The sequence below is a fragment of the Tenrec ecaudatus genome, chromosome 5 (genome assembly GCF_050624435.1).
Source record: "Tenrec ecaudatus isolate mTenEca1 chromosome 5, mTenEca1.hap1, whole genome shotgun sequence".
Classification (NCBI taxonomy): domain Eukaryota; kingdom Metazoa; phylum Chordata; class Mammalia; order Afrosoricida; family Tenrecidae; genus Tenrec; species Tenrec ecaudatus.
In genome coordinates, this window is record NC_134534.1 from 158,662,747 (window position 1) to 158,681,276 (window position 18,530).

The 18,530-nt window shown below is 38.0% G+C and overlaps 1 protein-coding gene across 2 annotated transcripts in view; it reads left to right on the top strand.

The window, feature by feature from the left end:
* The window catches only part of ESYT2 (extended synaptotagmin 2), a 131,609-nt gene that overhangs the window by 71,507 nt on the left and 41,572 nt on the right, over nucleotides 1-18,530 (top strand). For both annotated transcript variants that reach the window (XM_075550163.1, XM_075550164.1), the window contains exons 7-9: nucleotides 8,703-8,758; nucleotides 15,497-15,617; nucleotides 17,050-17,226. In XM_075550163.1, coding sequence (XP_075406278.1) covers nucleotides 8,703-8,758; nucleotides 15,497-15,617; nucleotides 17,050-17,226 — 354 coding nt within the window. The remainder of the gene's footprint in view (nucleotides 1-8,702; nucleotides 8,759-15,496; nucleotides 15,618-17,049; nucleotides 17,227-18,530) is intronic.

Below are 18,530 nucleotides of genomic sequence, written 5' to 3' on the forward strand. Positions count from 1 at the left end.
AAATTGCTTTGTTTTGAATATTGTAATTTTCACCTCTGAGTATTTTACAGATAAACAGTACTGTGAAAAATTCTATACATTAAAAACATTTATTAACCTTATATAACAATACAGAATTTCTATACATAAAAAATACATTAACTAGAGAGAATAACACAGTGGATGGTCATCACTCCGTTACAATAATTACCAACATTTTGACAATTTTGTCTTATTTGACCTCTGACCTCTGTTTTATTGTCTGTTGCCAGAGTTACAGATATGTCGCTTCATTCATAAATGCATCTGTAATTGATAGGATTTTATTTATAGACCGTGACCTTCTTCATCTCATTGTCACACCTATTAAAATTTAATAATGTAAAGCAGTTTACTGCCAACTAGTACCCATCCCATATTCAAATTATCTCCGTTGTTTCAAAATTGTCTTGTTATTGTCCGTATTGGGTCTAAGCAAAGACTGTATCTTACATTTTGTTACTCTAGTTCTAAAGATTTATTTCTCCTTTTCACCTAGTGGGTTTTTTAAAAATGATTTTATTGGGGGCTCGAACAATTCTTATCACAATCCATACTTACATCCATTGTGTCAAGCTCATATGTACATTTGTTGCCATCAACATTCTCAAAATGTTTGCCTTCTACTTGAGCCCTTATTATCAGCTCCTCATTTTCCCCCTCCCTCCCCCCTCCTCTTTCCCCCTCCCTCATGAACCCTTCATAATTCATAAATTATTACTATTTTGTCATTTGTTACACTGTCCGATATCTCACCCTGCCTTCTTCTCTGCTGTCCATCCCCCAGGGAAGAACTCATACATGGATTCTTTTAATCGGTTTCCCCTTTCCACCCCACATTCCCTCCACCCTCCAGGCATCGCCACGCTGACCACTGGTCCTGAAGGGGTCATCTGTCCTGGATTCCCTGTGTTTCCAGGTGCTATCTGTACCAGTGTACACATCCTCTGGTCTAGCCAGATTTGTAAGGTAGAATTGGGATCATAATAGTGGAGGGGAGGGAAGAAGCATTTAAGAACTAGAGGAAAGTTGTATGTTTCATCGTTGCTACCCTGCACCCTGACTGGCTCATCTCCTCCCCACAACCCTTCAGTCAGGGGGTGTCCACTTGCCTACCGATGGGCTTTGAGTCTTCACTCTGCACTCACCCACATTTACAATGATATGATTTTTTGTTCTTTGACGCTTGATACCTGATCCCTTCAACAACTCATGGTCACACAGGCTGGCGTGCTTCTTCCATGTGGGCTTTGTTGCTTCTGAGCTAGATGGCCGCTTATTTGTCTTCAAGCCTTTAAGATCCCAGATGCTATAGCTTTTGATAGCTAGGCACCTTCAGCTTTCTTCACCACGTTTGCTTATGCACACGTTTGTCTTCAGTGATTGTATCGGGAAGGTGGGCACCCACTGATATGATTTTCAGTTCTTTGATGTCTGATAACTGGTCCCTTCTACACCTTGTGATCAGACAGGCTGGTGTGCTTCTTTCAAGTGGGCTTTGTTGCTTCTGAGCTAGATGGCTGCTTGTTTATCTTCAAGCCTTTAAGACCCCAGAGGCTATATCTTTTGATAGCCAGGCACCATCAGCTTTCTTCTTTACTTATGCCCACATTTGTCTTTAGCAATCATGTCAGGAAGGTGTGCATCATGGAATGCCAATTTAATAAAACAACGTGTTCTTGCATTAAGGGAGTACTTGAGTGGAGGTCCAATGTCCATCTGCTACCGTAATACTAAACCTATAAATATATGCACATAGATCTATTTCCTCACCCTCCTATATAAATGTATTTACATATGTGCATGCCAGTATTTAGAGCTCTGTAAATACTCTTTGACTCCTAGTTCTTTCCTCTATTTCATTTTACTTTCCTCTTGTCCCACTATCATACTCAGAATTCATTTGGGTTCCAGTAATTTCTGTCGGTTATATTGCCCTTGCTGAATCCCTACCAGGCCTCTCACACCCTTGTTGCCACTGATTTGGCATCACTTGTTGCTCCCCTGTCCCTGGGTTCGTCAGCACCACCTCCTTACCCCTGCCTCCCCCTCTCCCATGTCCCCCGGAACCATGGGTCCCGTTGTTTTCTCCTCCAGACTATTCATCCAGCCTATCTTATCTAGATAGATCTGTAGAGATAATAATATGCACTAAGAATCAAGGCATAGCAAGATAGGCGATCAATGAGAACACAGCGATGACAACAAAAAAAGAAAACCAATGACCTATAGAATAAATTAATTAAAAGAAAAAAATTTTAAAGAGAGAAAAACCTGTAAATTGATCAAGGTTGATTTTTGATCTTTAGGCGTGTCCTTCAGTCAGGTTCGATGGGGTGCCATGTTCTGTCCCCAGAGTCTGTCCTTTGTACTCCCTTGGGAGCTCCCTGCTCTGCTCCCACGGTTGCTCTGTTGCACACTTTTAGTGGTTTGTCTCGGTGTCACAGGGTCATTCTGGGCCAGTCCCAACAGAGTCTCCAGTGTTGTCCCCTTAGGGCCCTGGACCTTCAAGGGACAGCGTGTCTCATAGTGGGATCAGCCATATGGTCCACTCTGTGCATTGGCTGTTCAGAGCGGGGATATCATCTTCCAGGCCTGGTGGGTCAGGATGTGCTCTTCTCTCTCTTGCTCCCCCTTCATTTGCTCCCATGTGCTCTGATCAGACATTTCCCTCTCCCCCAGCTGCAGCTTCGGTGCTGTCCTTTCAAGTTAATTCTTTTTTGGGGGGGAGGGGGCTGTTGTCTATGTAGCTGGTATGAGGCCGAGCCCTCAGGCCCCTCCACTGGCTCCCCACTCCTTGCCACATGCTGCATTCATCTGGCACTGGTTCTAAGTCTGGTCCCTCTTTCCCTGTGAAGACACAATACCCTCCCCATGGGTGGGTCAGTGCCCTATTCCCTCTTGTAGGTTTTTTTAAAATAAATCATTTTATTAGAGGCTCTTACAACTATTAACAATTCATATATCCATCCATTGTGTCAAGCATATTTGTGTATTTGTTGTCCTTATCATTCTCAAAACATTTTCTTTCTACTTGGGCCCTTGGTTTCAGCTCCTCATTTTTTCCCCTTCCTCCTCCCCCTATCTCCTTCATGAACCCTTGATAATATATAAATTATTATCATTTTTCCATGTCTTACACTGTCTGATGTCTCCTTTCACCCACTTTTCTGTTGTCCTTTTCCCAGGAAAGGAGTTATATGTAGATTATTGTTATTGGTTTTCCCGTTCTCCCCCACCTTCTCCTTACCCTCCTGGTATCTCTATTTTCATTATTGGTCCTGAGGGGTTTATCTCTCCTGGATTCCCTGTGTTTCCAGCTCTGATCTGTATCAGTGTATCTCCTCTGGTCTAGCTGGATTTGTAAGATAGAATTGGGGTCATGATAGTGGAGGGGAGGAAGATTAAAGAACTAGAGGAAAGTTGTATGTTTCTTCGGTGCTACACTGCACCCTGACTTGCTCATCTCCTCCCTGAGACCTTTCTCTAAGGGGATGTCCAGTGACTTACAGATGGGTTTTTTTGGGGCTACACTCTGCATTCCCCCTCATTCACAATGATAATATTTCTTGTTGTGCTTCTTCTATGTGAGCTTTGTTGCCTCTAAACTAGATGGCTGCTTGTTTTTCTTCAAGCTTTTAAGATCCCAGATGCTATATCGTTTGATAGCTGGGTACCATCAGCTTTCTTCACCACATTTGCTTATGTACCCATTTTGCCTTCAACGATGTGTCAGAAAGGTGAACAGCAAGCATGCAATGCCAGTTTAATAGAACAAAATGTTCTTCTATTGAGGGAGTACGTGAGTGGAGGCCCAATGTCCATCTGCTACCTTAATACTAAACCTATACATACATGCACATAGATCCATTTCCCCATCATCATATATAAATATATTTACATATGTACATTGCCTGTATTCAGACCTCTATAAATGCCCTTTGCCTCTTAGTTCATTCCTTTATTTCCTTTTACTTTCCTTTTGTCCCACAATCATGCTCAGCCTTCATTTGGATTTCAATAGTTCCTCTCAGTTACATTGCCCTTGATCAAGTCCTACCTGGCCTCCTACATACTCCCTCCTCGCCATTGATTTCAGATCATTTTTTGTTCCCTTGTCCCTGGGTTTGTTAACACCCACTTCCTTTCCCCTGTCTTCCCCTCTCCCATGTCCCCCCAAGAACCATTGGTTCATTGTTTTCTCCTCCGGATTGTTTATCTCACCTGTCTTATGTAGATAGACCTGCAGAGATAATAATATGCACAAAAATAAGAGAGAGCAAAACAAACCAACAAAGGAAAACAAATCAACAACAAAACCAGCAACAAAAAAATTAGAAAAGCCTGTAAATAGTTCAAGTTTGCTGACCTTTAGGAGTGTTTTCTGATCGAGTCTGATGGGGTGCCCCACCCTGGCCCCAAAGTCTATTTTTGGTTTTCCCTGGGGACTTTGTTGTTCTGTTCCCCTTGCTGTTCTGTTATACACCCTTAGTGTTCCCTTAGTGTTTTGCCTCAGTGTAGTGGGTCAGATCAGGCGCAATTCCCACACTGTCTCCAGTTTGACCCCCGTAGTGCTATGGGTCAGTGAGGGATGTCAGGTCTTGTAGTGGGGCTGGCCCTTTGGTCCTATCTGTGCTTTGGCTGCTCTGAGCGGGAATATTGCCCTCAGGGTTTGGTGATACCTAGTGTTTTTGATAGGTTGAAGAAACTGGGTCATTTGTCATATGTGTTTAATTATCACACATTTTGGCCATACTTCATTATTGTGTCTTTTAATTTGTTCTACTGTCTTCTGTACGTCCTGTAAGCTAGTAGTTAGATATACAGGATGATTAGATTCAGATTGTTTTAAAAATATTTCCTCACTATTGCTGTACATTTCTCATTGTATTCTATCATGATGCTGCAGTGTTAGGTTGTGTCATTTATGCTGATGCTAAAATGGATCGTGAATGGTGTCAGCATCATCTATGATGATAAACTTCCCTTCAGTATTTCACCTGAGTTTGAGGAAAAGAGGAAGACGCTCCAGGAAATGGATAGACAAAATTGCTTCAACAATGAGCTCAAATCTACAACATTTGTGAGGATGGTGCAGGTTCTGGTTAGTGTTCTGTTCTGTTGTGCATAGTGTCCCTTTGAGTCAGAATGGACTTGAAGGCACCTAACAACAGTGATTGTTGCCTACATTTATTATTACTTCAGGGTAGTGATTCTAAAGAGAGGTTCTTGGACAGGGAGTTCTGGCATCACCGCGGCTCTGGTCAGAAATGCAGTTCTGGAGCCACATCGGAAACCAATGAATCAGGATCTGTGGATACGCTCAGCAAGCTGCATTTTAAACAGTCCTCAGAATGACTCTCATACCAACACGCTTGGGAAGTAATTTTTTCAAAATGGCCCATTACTTACTCTAGCATTTCTTCTACATTTTATTTTCACAAAATTGTTCTAAAATATTTTTTTTCTTATTTGGTTACCCTAAAATGAAATTCACACATGAATGGCATGCTTGATTCTTCTCTTTAATTTTTTTTAATTTTCAGATTGAGAATTTGATGCTCTAGCAAAATCAAAAAAAGACCAATGAATTTAAAATTATTTATTTGGAACTCATGTGCTTTTACGTTTTTTTCTGATGCAATTCATTCTTATAATTACGAGTCTTATGGGTGTTTAGATCGTCCTATCTTCAGCCAGCTGTAGGCCCATCAGGTGGTTTCCTGAATCCTTTTGACAGGACTGCTCATTAGTCTGAGTTGTGTCAGTGTTTTCTGGGACAAAGAGATGCTCTAATATCATGTTGCACCATTTCTACCCAGCTATTTCTTTACAATCACTGGTTGCTTTTAATATAAATGTTATTTAGAGGTCATTATCTGCATGCTAGGGGCTACTAAGTGTTTCGGGGTTGTCACTGCTCTACACTTCTTCAGTAGACCATTCCAAACCCTGGGCTGTCGAACCAATTCCAATCTATGATCTTACAGGACGAAGTAGAACTGCCCCACAGGGCTTCCAAGGGTTTAAATCTTTACGAAAGCAGACTGCCTCGTCTTTCTGCAACTACCAACCTTTCTATTAGCAGATGAGCAGAGCACGTAACTACTTCAAGATTTACAATCCAAATTTTGGGTTTCATGTTGTCTTATATTTTTGTGAAAGTATACACAACAAGACATATTCCCATGGAACAGTTTCCATGCATATTGTTCACTGCCTGGTTGCATTCTTCACATTGTGTTAGCTGTATTGTGATTTTGTTTTAGTTGTTCCATTCCTGTTAACTTAGTCTAGCTTCCTCCTTCTTGCTTTAAAGTAGTGGTTGGCCATTCGATCTTATATAGACAACTTTCCAAAACATGCAGTACTCAAGGGTGACCTTTACTTTGATTCTCTTTTTAAAAAAATATTTGGTGTCGTAGTTGTTGAGAATATATATTGTCAAACATATACTAATTCAGTCATTTGCACTTGTGCAACTCAGTGACTAATTGTATTCCTCCAGTTGCGCATCCATTCTCACTCTACTTCTCTCAGTTGTTTTCCCCTGTGAACATAAACTGGGGGTCCCGACGGGTCCTACTTCTCTAATCTCTTAATTTACTGTTGTCTCTTTGATCCTACTCTAAAAGGACACCTTGAACAGGCTCCCAGCTACCCCGTATGCAGACTTAGGAACTGCTCCTTAGGAGTTTCAGGACTACATTCTTACAGGGACAGACAGCCTCATCTTTCTCCGTCAGCGCTGCTCGTGTGCTGAACCACCAGCCTTGCCGTTAGCAGCCCAACACATACCCTGCTCTGCCAAGAGCATAAAGCTCAAGGAAACATATTTTACACGTTAAACTAGGCTTCTGTTTGCTTTCAAGAGCCCTGACAGCATAGTGGGTTACACATTGCACTGCTAGCTGTAAGATCAGCAGTTCAAATCCACCAATCACTCCATGAGAAAAAGATGAGGCTTTCTGTTCCTGTAAAGATTTACAGTCTTGGAAACCCCAGTGGCCAGTTCTGCTTTGTCTTTTAGGGTCACTATGAGTTGGCACCACTTTATTGCAGTAGATTTTATTTTAGTATTTGGTCTTTGTTTGTTTGTTTGTATAGTATTTGGTCTTAAGACTTCAGAGGAATTTTTAATTTTAGATTAAAAGAACATCACAGGGCAATAGATTGAGGAGTTCATGAGAACTATAAATTCTGGTCTGTGTTTTTCCCCTTCTGATCTGAACACTTTAATAGACATTCTTTACTTTTTGAGCTAACCTGCTATTTAGTTTGAAGATAATTTTAGGGGTTGGTTTAAAGTATGTCTCAAGGCAGTAGTCTTAAGAATACCTAAAGTTTCCATGGATCTAATCTTGGTGTTTTTAGAATTTGAAGTTCTCTTCCACACTTTCAGCCCTTTCTATCAAGGTCCATCTATTTTGATCCCGATAACAATATTCAGTAGTGATAGGCACGTGCCATCTAGTCCTTGTCTCAGGGGAAAGGAGGGAGGCCATGGCTCATGGAGACAGTCTTTCAGACCACTCCCTTCTCACATACTTGAGTTCCCTTCTTTCTCTTTTGCGCTCTTTGGATGAACAGACACTAATAGTTGTGTCTTCCTTCCACGGTTGCTTGGGAGCTTTAAGACCCCAGATGCTACTCACCAAAGTAGGCTATAGAACATAAACTTTTTGAACTACATGAAGCCAGCTGACTGAGTTGTCTCAGAAAATTATGCTCCTAGGGCTTCAAAGGTTGAATTGTTTTTTCATCTTAATTTTTATATTTATGTGTCAGTTATTTTATGCTGAAACATCAGAGTCTTTAAGTATTTTTTAATTGCTGCTTTTCCTTTAATTTTGGTGTATCTAGCTCATATTTCTTTAAAAACAAGTATGCCCAAAATGAGCAATTTTATCATTCCAATTATATGGGTAATTACAGTTTTGCTTAGCATTTATTCAAAAATGTGAATGACAAGTATTTTATTATGTGTAGTATCCATTTTGATGGATATGACAAGTATATACAAATGGCCAATGAATGAATGGAACATATACTAGTAATAATCAGTAAAATGCAATTATAATACTGATACAATACAATTTTTTTACTACAAGATGAACTGTATTTTTGGTGAGGGTATGGAATAAGAGCATTTACATTCACTCTTGGGAGTAAAAATTGGTACAATTGCTTTTAGAGAGCAATTTGGCAGTGTCATTCAACATTAACAATGAACTTAATCTCTGACTAAAAAGTCCACCTCTTGAATCTTAACACCCATGTTCTTTGTATACATGTGCCCTTCGTATGTATACATGAAGACATGTATATATAAGAATATGTATGGAAACGGTTGCTCTTTGAAGCATTATATATCATCATCATCATAAAGAAATTATAGATATTTTAAGTGTCCATCAATAGGAGGATGATTAAATATATAGTGTGATTATACTGGGGAAAATTATAGGATTTAAAAAAGAGAGAATCCTCCAGTACCTTTGCTATATTATAAAGTGAAAAATATATATAAAAGTTGCCACATGGTATTACATAGTAACCCTATTTGTTGATTTAAAAAAAACTCACTATACTTGTGTGTATTTGATTTGACAATTAGATACAGTAAAAGTTCTATTTGGATACTTAATATTTTGTGTGTGTGTGTGTCCCCCCTTTTTTAACAGCTTTTAGAAATTAACTGGACAGGACTAACTAATCTTCTAGATATCCCTGGACTGAAGTAAGTATTTTATAATAGCATATCCTAATTATCCCATTAATGGTGTGATATACATTTTCAGTGTCATAAACAGTCACATGGATATGGTTAAGACCTTTGTCGGGTAGGGTTAAGCGCTTTCTCGGTAGGCTCGGATATGGGAAGCAAGTAAAGAGGCTGCAGTTGGAGTTTACTCTCATACTCTCATATAAAACTACTTAAATCTAAGTGAGCTAAAGTTAGAATGATGTCAGGAGTGCTTTAAACTGAATCCTTTGTTTTATTTTTACTTTCCATTCATCATGAGGTATTTCCCCAGTCTTTGTAGCTTACAAAAGTTGCAACCTTTTAATATATGTTCATTTTTAAATTATATTTTATTTCTCCCACAACCAATTGAAAACTTTAAAAGTGACTGAATGTTTCAAAACTAACCTTTTCCAGGTTCTTTTCAAGCTGTAGCTACACCCTTCCCTTTCTGCCTTTTGTTACCTTTGCCCACGCCTCTTTGAAAGGCCTAGGTGTCAGTACTGGACCTAGCTAACTTGTAGAACTCCTCCAGGAATTTGAGTGTGAGAGGTAAGGAACTTTTCTCTATCCCTGGAAGTCCCGTCGTGATCTGTAGCAATTTAGTATTAAAACTTGAGAAACAACGTTTGTATAATAAGCACTTGGGAACACTTAGGACATAATCTTGCTTGGAGAGAACGGAGATTGTTAATCCATTTTCAAATGATGAGTAGTAACTATTTGTGATAAACTATTACATTACTAGTCAGGAAGTTCAAAATCACAGGCTTCTAAAACTCACTTTTACTAGTGTTATTTGAAAGTTGAAATGCATGATTTATTGGTTGACGTTGTATGTTTCTATTGGATATTTTTCTGATTTGTGTTTTTTTTTCTCCTGAAGCAGCTTTTATTCCACTGGGATGGCCATTAGAAATTATTCTATTTTATTATTTGAGATTTAATAAACTGAAGCATATACATATAATACAGTTTTTTAAGACACTCTGGTTTACTGGATTTAGAAAAATATTATCATCTTTAAAAGGTGTTTAGAAGGAATGCATAGTTTTAAAACATTTATTAAGATGTCATATATTTAGAGCCACAAACACAACTCAAGCTGTCTTAAATAACATTTTTAAAGTCAGTTTATTCATATCTGTAACAAATTATATTGTGTCTGCTATAAGCTATCCACTGTTGTTACTGCTTAGGGTATAGCTATGAATAAAACCGTCAAAAATTTAGCTCCTGTGGAGCTTACCTTATAGTGACTCAATTCGTGGCTCGTGTAATCAAAAGTCTAAAGAGTTATTGGGGATGACCTCAAACAGAGCTAGGTGTTGATGTTCAGATGCTGCCATAATAGGTTTAAAACAAATAATTACCATCACCATTTAAAACTGGATGATTGTGACAAAACTAAAATGACTTCATTTCTCTCCAAGGCCTTCGTGTTTCCACATGATTATTATAGAATTTTATTTTCTCCATTCAACTGTTGACTGTTCTGTTTCTGTGTGCTTTTGTTTCTGGCAGGCTGTTGGGGTATAGTAGCAACCTCTAGCCTCTATTTTGCAAAGTTAGAAACCTTGGTCGAAAAAGAACCTCTTTCCACTAGATCCAGCAAAAGTTTAGGGTTGAATCCTAACTGGCATGTCAGTTATGCCCACACGGAAGAAGCACATCAGCCAGGGTGATGTTAGGATGTTAAATAAAATCCAAGGTCAGAGGAGGGAAATGTGTTAGAGCTTAAATTCTAAACACCTGGTTTATAGAAGGCTGTGGAAGACACCAAAAGCCCTTTGCCCGGGGCATAAGTCTCCATCGAATTCTCTTGGGTGTGAAAACTCTGCTCTCAGAGAGAGTACATCAGAAAGTGAATTAATGCAGATATAGTTAGGTTAAAATTTACCATCATTTTTTGTTTTCCCTTCTAACCCATTCTTAATTTGTTATGTATTTTGATTATTTTTTGCTTGCTTGTAGATTTTTTTTAAGTAACCGATGTCATTGTATAGAAATTATTAAATGAGAATATAATTTTCCGAGTAAACTTATATTAAAAACAAAATTCAGGTTGACTTGTTTTCAATCAGATGCCCGTCCTTGATCTTATTTCTTTGATTGTGATGATTAGGTTTGGGTCTCATGGCCATTGCAGAAGAGACAGAAATAGGTAACTTATTTGGAAAAGCTTCATTAATACCATAAAATCTGAGATTTCCCCAAAGGAAAACCTCACTGGAAGTAGTGGTGCTGCAAAGAAAAAACATTAAATATCTATCTATGAAATTTAATATCCCCACCTTTAAGTACAATCTTTAAACTGAATGTTAAAGATGAAAGTAGTGATTAGGATTATGACACAAACGAAAATAAAGATGGTAATATTAAAAACACGAAGAAAAGTGGCAGATGTTATGTCTTAACTTTTGGTGAGGAAGAATATTATGAATGATAAAGAAGAAAGACCAAAAGGGAAAAAGTGCCATCCCTCTGTAATGGTGCAGTCAGCACCAGTCGGGACAGTGCAGCAGACGAGTGAAACATCAGGGTCAGTAGTCGTGACAATAACTCTGAGGAAGGCAGGTTGCTTCTTAAAGAAAGCTAATGATGGTAACAGCGCCTCTGATAGTGTTAAGACAGAACCCACAGTCAGTTGTCAGTCGGTCCAGCTAGAGTGGCTGTTATGTTGCTGTGGTGCTGAAAGCTGTGCTCGGGGTATTTCAAGCAGGGTTTCCATGTAGATTCCAGACTGAGAACAGACAGTGAAGAAACAAGAAGCAAAAACAAAAAAGCCACCGAGGGCCTTCTGAATAGTAGGGAAACATTGATTTAGTGCTGAAAGCTGAGCTTCTCAGGTTGGAAGCGACTCAACATATAACAGAGGAAGAACTGCCTTTGCAGAGTAAACGTTAATCATGAGGATGGAGCAAAGATTTTGACTTCTTCACTTGCTGATGGGTCATCTCTCAAAAAGAAAGGAAGCCAACAACTGTCAATGTGTATTAGTAATTGAAGCATGGAGTATACAAAGTATGAATCTCGGAAAATGGAAATCCAAAATGAAGCATATAAATACCAATATTCTAGGCATTAGTGAGCAGAAGTGGAATATTATTGGTTGTTTTGAATAGGACAATCATTTGGGCCAAAAGGATGGTGTCACAGTCATCATCAAAAAGATTTCAAGAACTGTTTTGAAGACAGTGCGGTCTGTGATAGAATAACATCTATACGCCTACAAGGAACACCAGTTAATATAATGAATATTTATTTTTGCAGTAAACAATAATGCCAGTATTCTACCAACTTCTACAGTCTGAAACTGATTAAACATGCATGTAAGATGCTTAGATAATTACTAGTGATTGATAGAATGTGATGGTTGGATACAAAGAGGAAGGATCAGTAGTTGAAAATGTGACCTTGGTGATAGAAAGAAGCTGTCGATCATATGATAGAGTTTTGCAAGACCAACTTCTTCATTGCACTTTTTTAATAGCATAAATAGTGACTAGACATAGGCCTTGCCAGGTTGAATACACAGAAGTCAAGTTAGTTACATCTGTGGAAATAGATGACGGAGAAGTTCAACATCAGCCAAAAACCAGGGCAGAGGACAACTTGGAATAGACCATCAATTGTTCACATGCAAGTTCAGTTCAAGTTGAAGCTGAACAATATTAAAACAAATCCAATAGAGCCAATATACAATCTTGAGTATAGAACATCTCATGAACAAATTTGATACACTGAACATGAATTGCAAATTGTGGGATGATATTAAAACCATCATACATGAAGAAAGTAAACAGATATTTAAAAGATAGGAAAGAAAGAAAAGATCAAATGGATTTCAGAAGAGAATCTCAAACTTGCCCATGAATGGAGAGTAGTTAAACCAAATGGAGTAAGTGATAAACTAAGATATCTGAATAGAAATTTCAAAGTGTAGCTGGAGAAAACCTAGGTAAAACATTATAAATAAATATTTAAAAACTTGGAGCTAAAAATCAAAAGTGAAGAACAAAAAACATATCTAAAGCAGAAAAAAACTGAAGAAAAAATTCAACCCTTGAAGTATGTTATACTTTTGGAAGATTTTGTATGCAAAATATTAAATAATAATGCAGGAAGCATACAAAGAAGTTGGAAGCAATGTGCAGAGCCACTCAACCAAAAAGAAGTGATAGACATTTAGCCATTTTAAGAGATAGCAGATGGTCAGGAACTGAAGGAAGTAGTCTAAGCTCAAGACATTAGTGAAAAACAAGGTTCCAAGAATTGATGGAATGCTTATTAAAATGTTTCAACAGACTAGTGCAAAATTGGAAGCATTTAACTAGTCTATCCCAAGAAAGTGAGAAAACCATTATCTGGCCAATCAACTGGACGAGATACCGATTCTTTAGAATGGGTAGTTGTACCTATTCTAAAGAAAGGTAGCCTGACAAAATAAAGAAATTATCAAACACATCATTAATAGCACAAGCAAGTTAAATGTTACTGAGTGCAATTTAAAAGTGGTTGCAGCAGTACATTGAAAGTGCAACCAGAAATTCAAGCCAGATTCCGAAGAGGTTTGGGGACAAGGCATAAAATTAATGATGTCAGATATATGTTAACTAAAAGCAGGGATACTAGAAAGATGTTTATTTGTGTTTTATTGACTGCAAAGGCATTCGCCCATGTGAACCATAGAACACTGTTGATAACGATGAGAAAAATAGGAATTCCAGAATGCTTCCCTGTGCTTATGTGGAATATGCACACACACATAGAGGCAGCCACTTAAACAGAACCAGGGACTGGCGCGTGGTTTAAAATCAGGAACAGTGTGAATCAGGATAGTATCCTTTACCATATTTTTTCAATCTGTACGCTGAGCAAATAATCTTAGAGGCTGGACAATCGGAAGAAGAATATGGCGTTAGTATCAGAGGAAGGCTTGTTAACCTGTGATATAGAATGCACAGGAAACAAAAATTCTCACAACCGGACCAATAGAAACATCATGATACAGAGAGAAAATACTGAAGTTGTCAAGTATTTCTTTATACTTAAATCCAACATCAGTGCTCATGGAAGCAACATTCAAGAAATCAATTGGGCAAGTGAGCTAGAAGGCACCTTAATCACTGAAGTGTGCCTAAGGCAGGCCATGGTATTTTCTGTTGACTTGTATGCCTATGAAAGTTGGACAATGAATAAGGAAGATAACCAAAGAATTGGTGCATTTAAATAATGGCAATGAGCAAGTTCCCTGGACTGCCAGAGAAGAAGCTAATCTGTCTTGGGGGAATTCTAGCCAGAATGCTCTTTAGAAGTGAGGCCAGTGACACTTGGTTTCGTGTTCTTTGGACGTGATATCAGGAAAAGAGACCAGTCACTGAAGAAACGCATCATGCTTGGTAAAGTAGAGAATTGGTGAAGAAGATGAGCACCCTCTCAGCGATCTGCAGAAAGACCCACTGCAACAGTGAGCTCACGCGTAACAATTGTGAGGGTGTGCAGTGCAAGATTGCCTCCTGTTGTACATAGGGCTTCGAGTCAAGGACAGATAAACTATTGCACTCTATTAACGTGGGTGCCTACTGACCATAGCAGCCGAGGAATTCTTTAAAAGCAGGTAAATGCTCCGAAGGGAATTACCCACTTCAACAGATTTTCAGTATAATTGAAACTGGCATTTCTAGAGGAAAGACATCTGAGAGAAGAATCACCTCATACCCCTGCCTGACTGAATGTGCATCCACTATATAAATCTCTTTGAAATCAAACAGTGTAATTAAATAACTTCATGAATACAGGAAGGGGTTTTTGGGTTTTAGGATTTTTCTAACTAGCAACAACAAGAAGCACACGATTGACCTCCTATATGCATATTCAATCATTGTTCCTTAACTGATGATGACACTTGCTTGATACCAGTGCTTAAAGTAAAATTATTTTTATGACGAATTGATTAAAGGTTTATACAGCAGATCAGTTTTTCATCCAACAATTTATATATATTTTGTTTCATGTAATTGTAATCCCCACCATGTAACCCCAGTGGATATGTATATTTTCTCTATTATGTATGCTCATAATTTTAATTTAGTAAGAAATCATTTTCTTTGAAAATTTTATGGTGCAGGTAAAGATGTTGTATAGCAATGACACTTCAGTTTATATATACCGGTACTTTCAAAAGTGCTTTCATATACATTACTGAGATCTTACATTTACTCTAAAGAGTAATATATTAAAAGTATATTTGTTTCTGTTGTTGAAGTGATTTTTATATTACTGAGATCACTGTATGGTAGATATATCAAAATTATTAACAGTATTCTGTACTCAAAGTTTTTAGTATTTGAATAGAATGATCTCTAAATTATTTTGCTTTGTGAGAGCTATTTGTACAATGAGAGATCTTTGAAATGATGGTAGATGAATATTATATTATTTAGTGTACTTTAATGTATTTTTGAACTATTTTATGGTAAAAAATTGAATAATGTCAATCTTAGTTATATAATATTACATCTATAATGTTATTTGGGAAATTATGACATGCTTTTAAGAAATTTGAAACATAGCCAGAATATTATCTTGTATTCTAAAAATATTCTATAGTTAACTCCAATATTGTAAATGGGATACTGATACCTTTTGTGATACACATATTGTTAAAGGTGATAGCAGATATTGCTATGTCTGATAGTTGGCTTATTCTTTTTCCTTCCAAATTAACAGTGGTTTATCAGATACTATCATTTTGGATATAATATCAAACTATCTGGTGCTTCCCAATCGAATCACCGTTCCTCTTGTCAGTGAAGTTCAAATAGCCCAGTTGCGGTTTCCTGTACCAAAGGTATGCATGTTTGTTTTTTTTAATCATTTTATTGGGGGCTCATACAATTCTTATCACATTCCATACATACATCCATTGTGTCAAGCACATTTTTACCTTTGTTGCTATCTTCATGCCAAATATCTAACCTTCTTAAGACATGTAAAAATATAAGCAAGACGATGGCCCTTCAGGTCTGGAACGGAACTCAGTTCTGTGTTAGAATGATAAATCATTTAAAATCAAAAGGGGAGCATTTAACTGAGGGCAAAGTTCAGAAGATTAGGAAAGGTGAAATGGAAAGAGGAAATGCAGGGAGGAAGTGGGATAAGTGATGGTACATTAGGGGACTGCAGTGATAAATTGAATCAGAGTGTGCACAAATTACTGACTGTGTAACAGTGGTCTGCCCTGTGAGCCTTAGAATATGTATAAGCAAGAGTTTTTAAAGCATATTTTCCTGTAGAAATGTATATCTTCCTGTGATGATTGAGTTATGATTATGACCCTGTAACTGGAAAAAGGTGAGGGCTGGTGGCACAGAAATTAGTCACACAGCTGTTAGCTGAAAGGTCCTCAACTTGAATTCATTAGCCAATCCATGGGAGAAAGAAGTGGCAACCATATTCCATAAACTTTACAACCTTGGAAACCCTGTGGGGTGGTTCTGTTCTGCTCTGTAGGGTCCTTTTGAGCCAGAGTGAACCTGATAGCACTGAACAACTATATTTAAAAGGGGCTGTGGTGCTAAAACTTAGCTGTATAACCATACTGAAAGGCAACTATCATTTTCATTGAAAGAAATATGAGTAAATATTTGTATTCCACCAATAAAACAACTTATTAGAAGAGAAATATATATCGCATTGGAGTGTTCTGAAAATCGAATGAATAATTAATGCCTCTCAAGTGTTTATTCATCAGTTCAAATCATTTCATAGTGTTGATACTTACCGTAGTACTATGGTGTGGGATTGCTTGGTGACCCATAAAGCTTTCTGTGTTCTAGCCTGCTGTGTTTCTAATCTGTCTCCTGTCACTATTCCCAAGACTCACTCTTCCTTACAGTAAACATAATCATGCTCCAGGATTTGTACACTTAGTATTCCCTCTACCAAAAAACGCTTTCCCTAGATATCGATACAGCTCATTCTTCCACTTTACTCGAGTCTCTGTGCACAGAGAGGCTTTCTCGGGTCTTCCTCTCTAAAGCATTACCACTCTGCCACTGTTTTCTTACCCTGCATGATTTTTCCTTCTTCTTAGTCACCTGACATGTATTTATTATTTGTAAACCCAGACTCACCACCCGTGTAGAATATATGCTGAATGAGAAGAACATCTTTACTTGGCTCCCTCTTGTATCCCAGTTCTTAGAATAGTCTCAGGCACATAGTTATCATTTCATATTTATTAAAAAGCAAATGAAAGAGCCTGTTCTTGTTCCTTTCAGGGTGTTCTAAGGATACATTTTATTGAAGCTCAGGATCTTCAAGGAAAAGATACGTATCTCAAGGGACTTGTCAAGGGGAAATCAGACCCCTATGGAATTATTCGAGTTGGCAACCAAATCTTCCAAAGCAAAGTTATCAAAGAAAACCTTAGCCCCAAGTGGAATGAAGTTTATGAGGTAAAATGTGGAATCAAGTCATGTAAACTGGTAGAATGGGGTAGACACTATACAAGGGTGCCTGAATTTTAATCTTGTCCTACAGCAGTATGATTGATTTAAATAGTATTTTAAATGCTCTTAGCTTTAACTTTCCATCTGTATAAAACTGTTGCTTTAATTTTCCATCTACATAAAACTATTGCCCAGAAATTGGCCCATATGAATATAATCAATGGTCTCTAGTAAAGAAAGCAGACACAGAATTCAATGATGAAAGGATTGTCATTTTAACAAATAGTACTGGAACACCTGGACACCAACACACACACACACACACACACACACACACACACACTGTAGATACAGATGCCTTTCACAAAAAAACAACTCAGAATTGGTCATACATCTAAATGTTAAACACAAAGAGACAACTTCTGAAGCTACGTTCTGTGAAGGACGCTGTTATACGTGGGTGAAAAAGCCACAAACTTGGAGAGAAGACTTGGAAAAAACAGCTAGTAAAGAACTTACCCCAAACACACAGAGAACATTGGAAACTCAACAAAAAGAAAACACACAGCCCAATAAAAAATGAGCAAGAGGTTTGAAGGACACCTCACCAGAGATGGAGATGGCAAATAATCACAGGAATAGATGCCCACCATGATGTTATCAAGGAATTTATCATTAAAACTGTGATGAAATACTACACATCTACCACCCAACCCAAAACCCAAACCCATAACCACCCAGCGATATACCAACTTAGAGTGACCCGATGTAGGTTTCTGAGAGCAGAGAGCCTCATCTTTCTCCTGCAGAACAGTTGGTGGATTGGAACCACGGACTTTGCGGATAGCAGCCCAACGCTTTTTTTCACAGTGCCACACCTATTAGTGTGGCCAAAATTCAAAATTCTGGCGATGGCACCCAGTGCTGGTGGTGATGTGGAGAAACAGGAACTTCCATTCATTACTAGTGGAGAAGCAAAATGAGTCCACCCCTTTTGAAAGAGTATTGAAATTTCGTACAAAACTAAACATAGTCGTGCCATGCAGTTCTACATTCACATGCCTAGGAATTTATGCAAATGAATTAAAAACCTTGCATGCAAATATTTTAGCAGCTTTATCATTGCCAAAAATTGGAGCTAGCCAAGAAGTCCATCGGTAAATGAATAGATAAACTTTGATACATCCATCCTACAGTGGAGTATTATTCAGTTACGAAAAGAAAAATAACACACCATCTTCAATGCATATTGCAAGTATTGCAAGTAAATCTAGTCTGGAAAACTACATAGAACATTGTTCCAACTATGT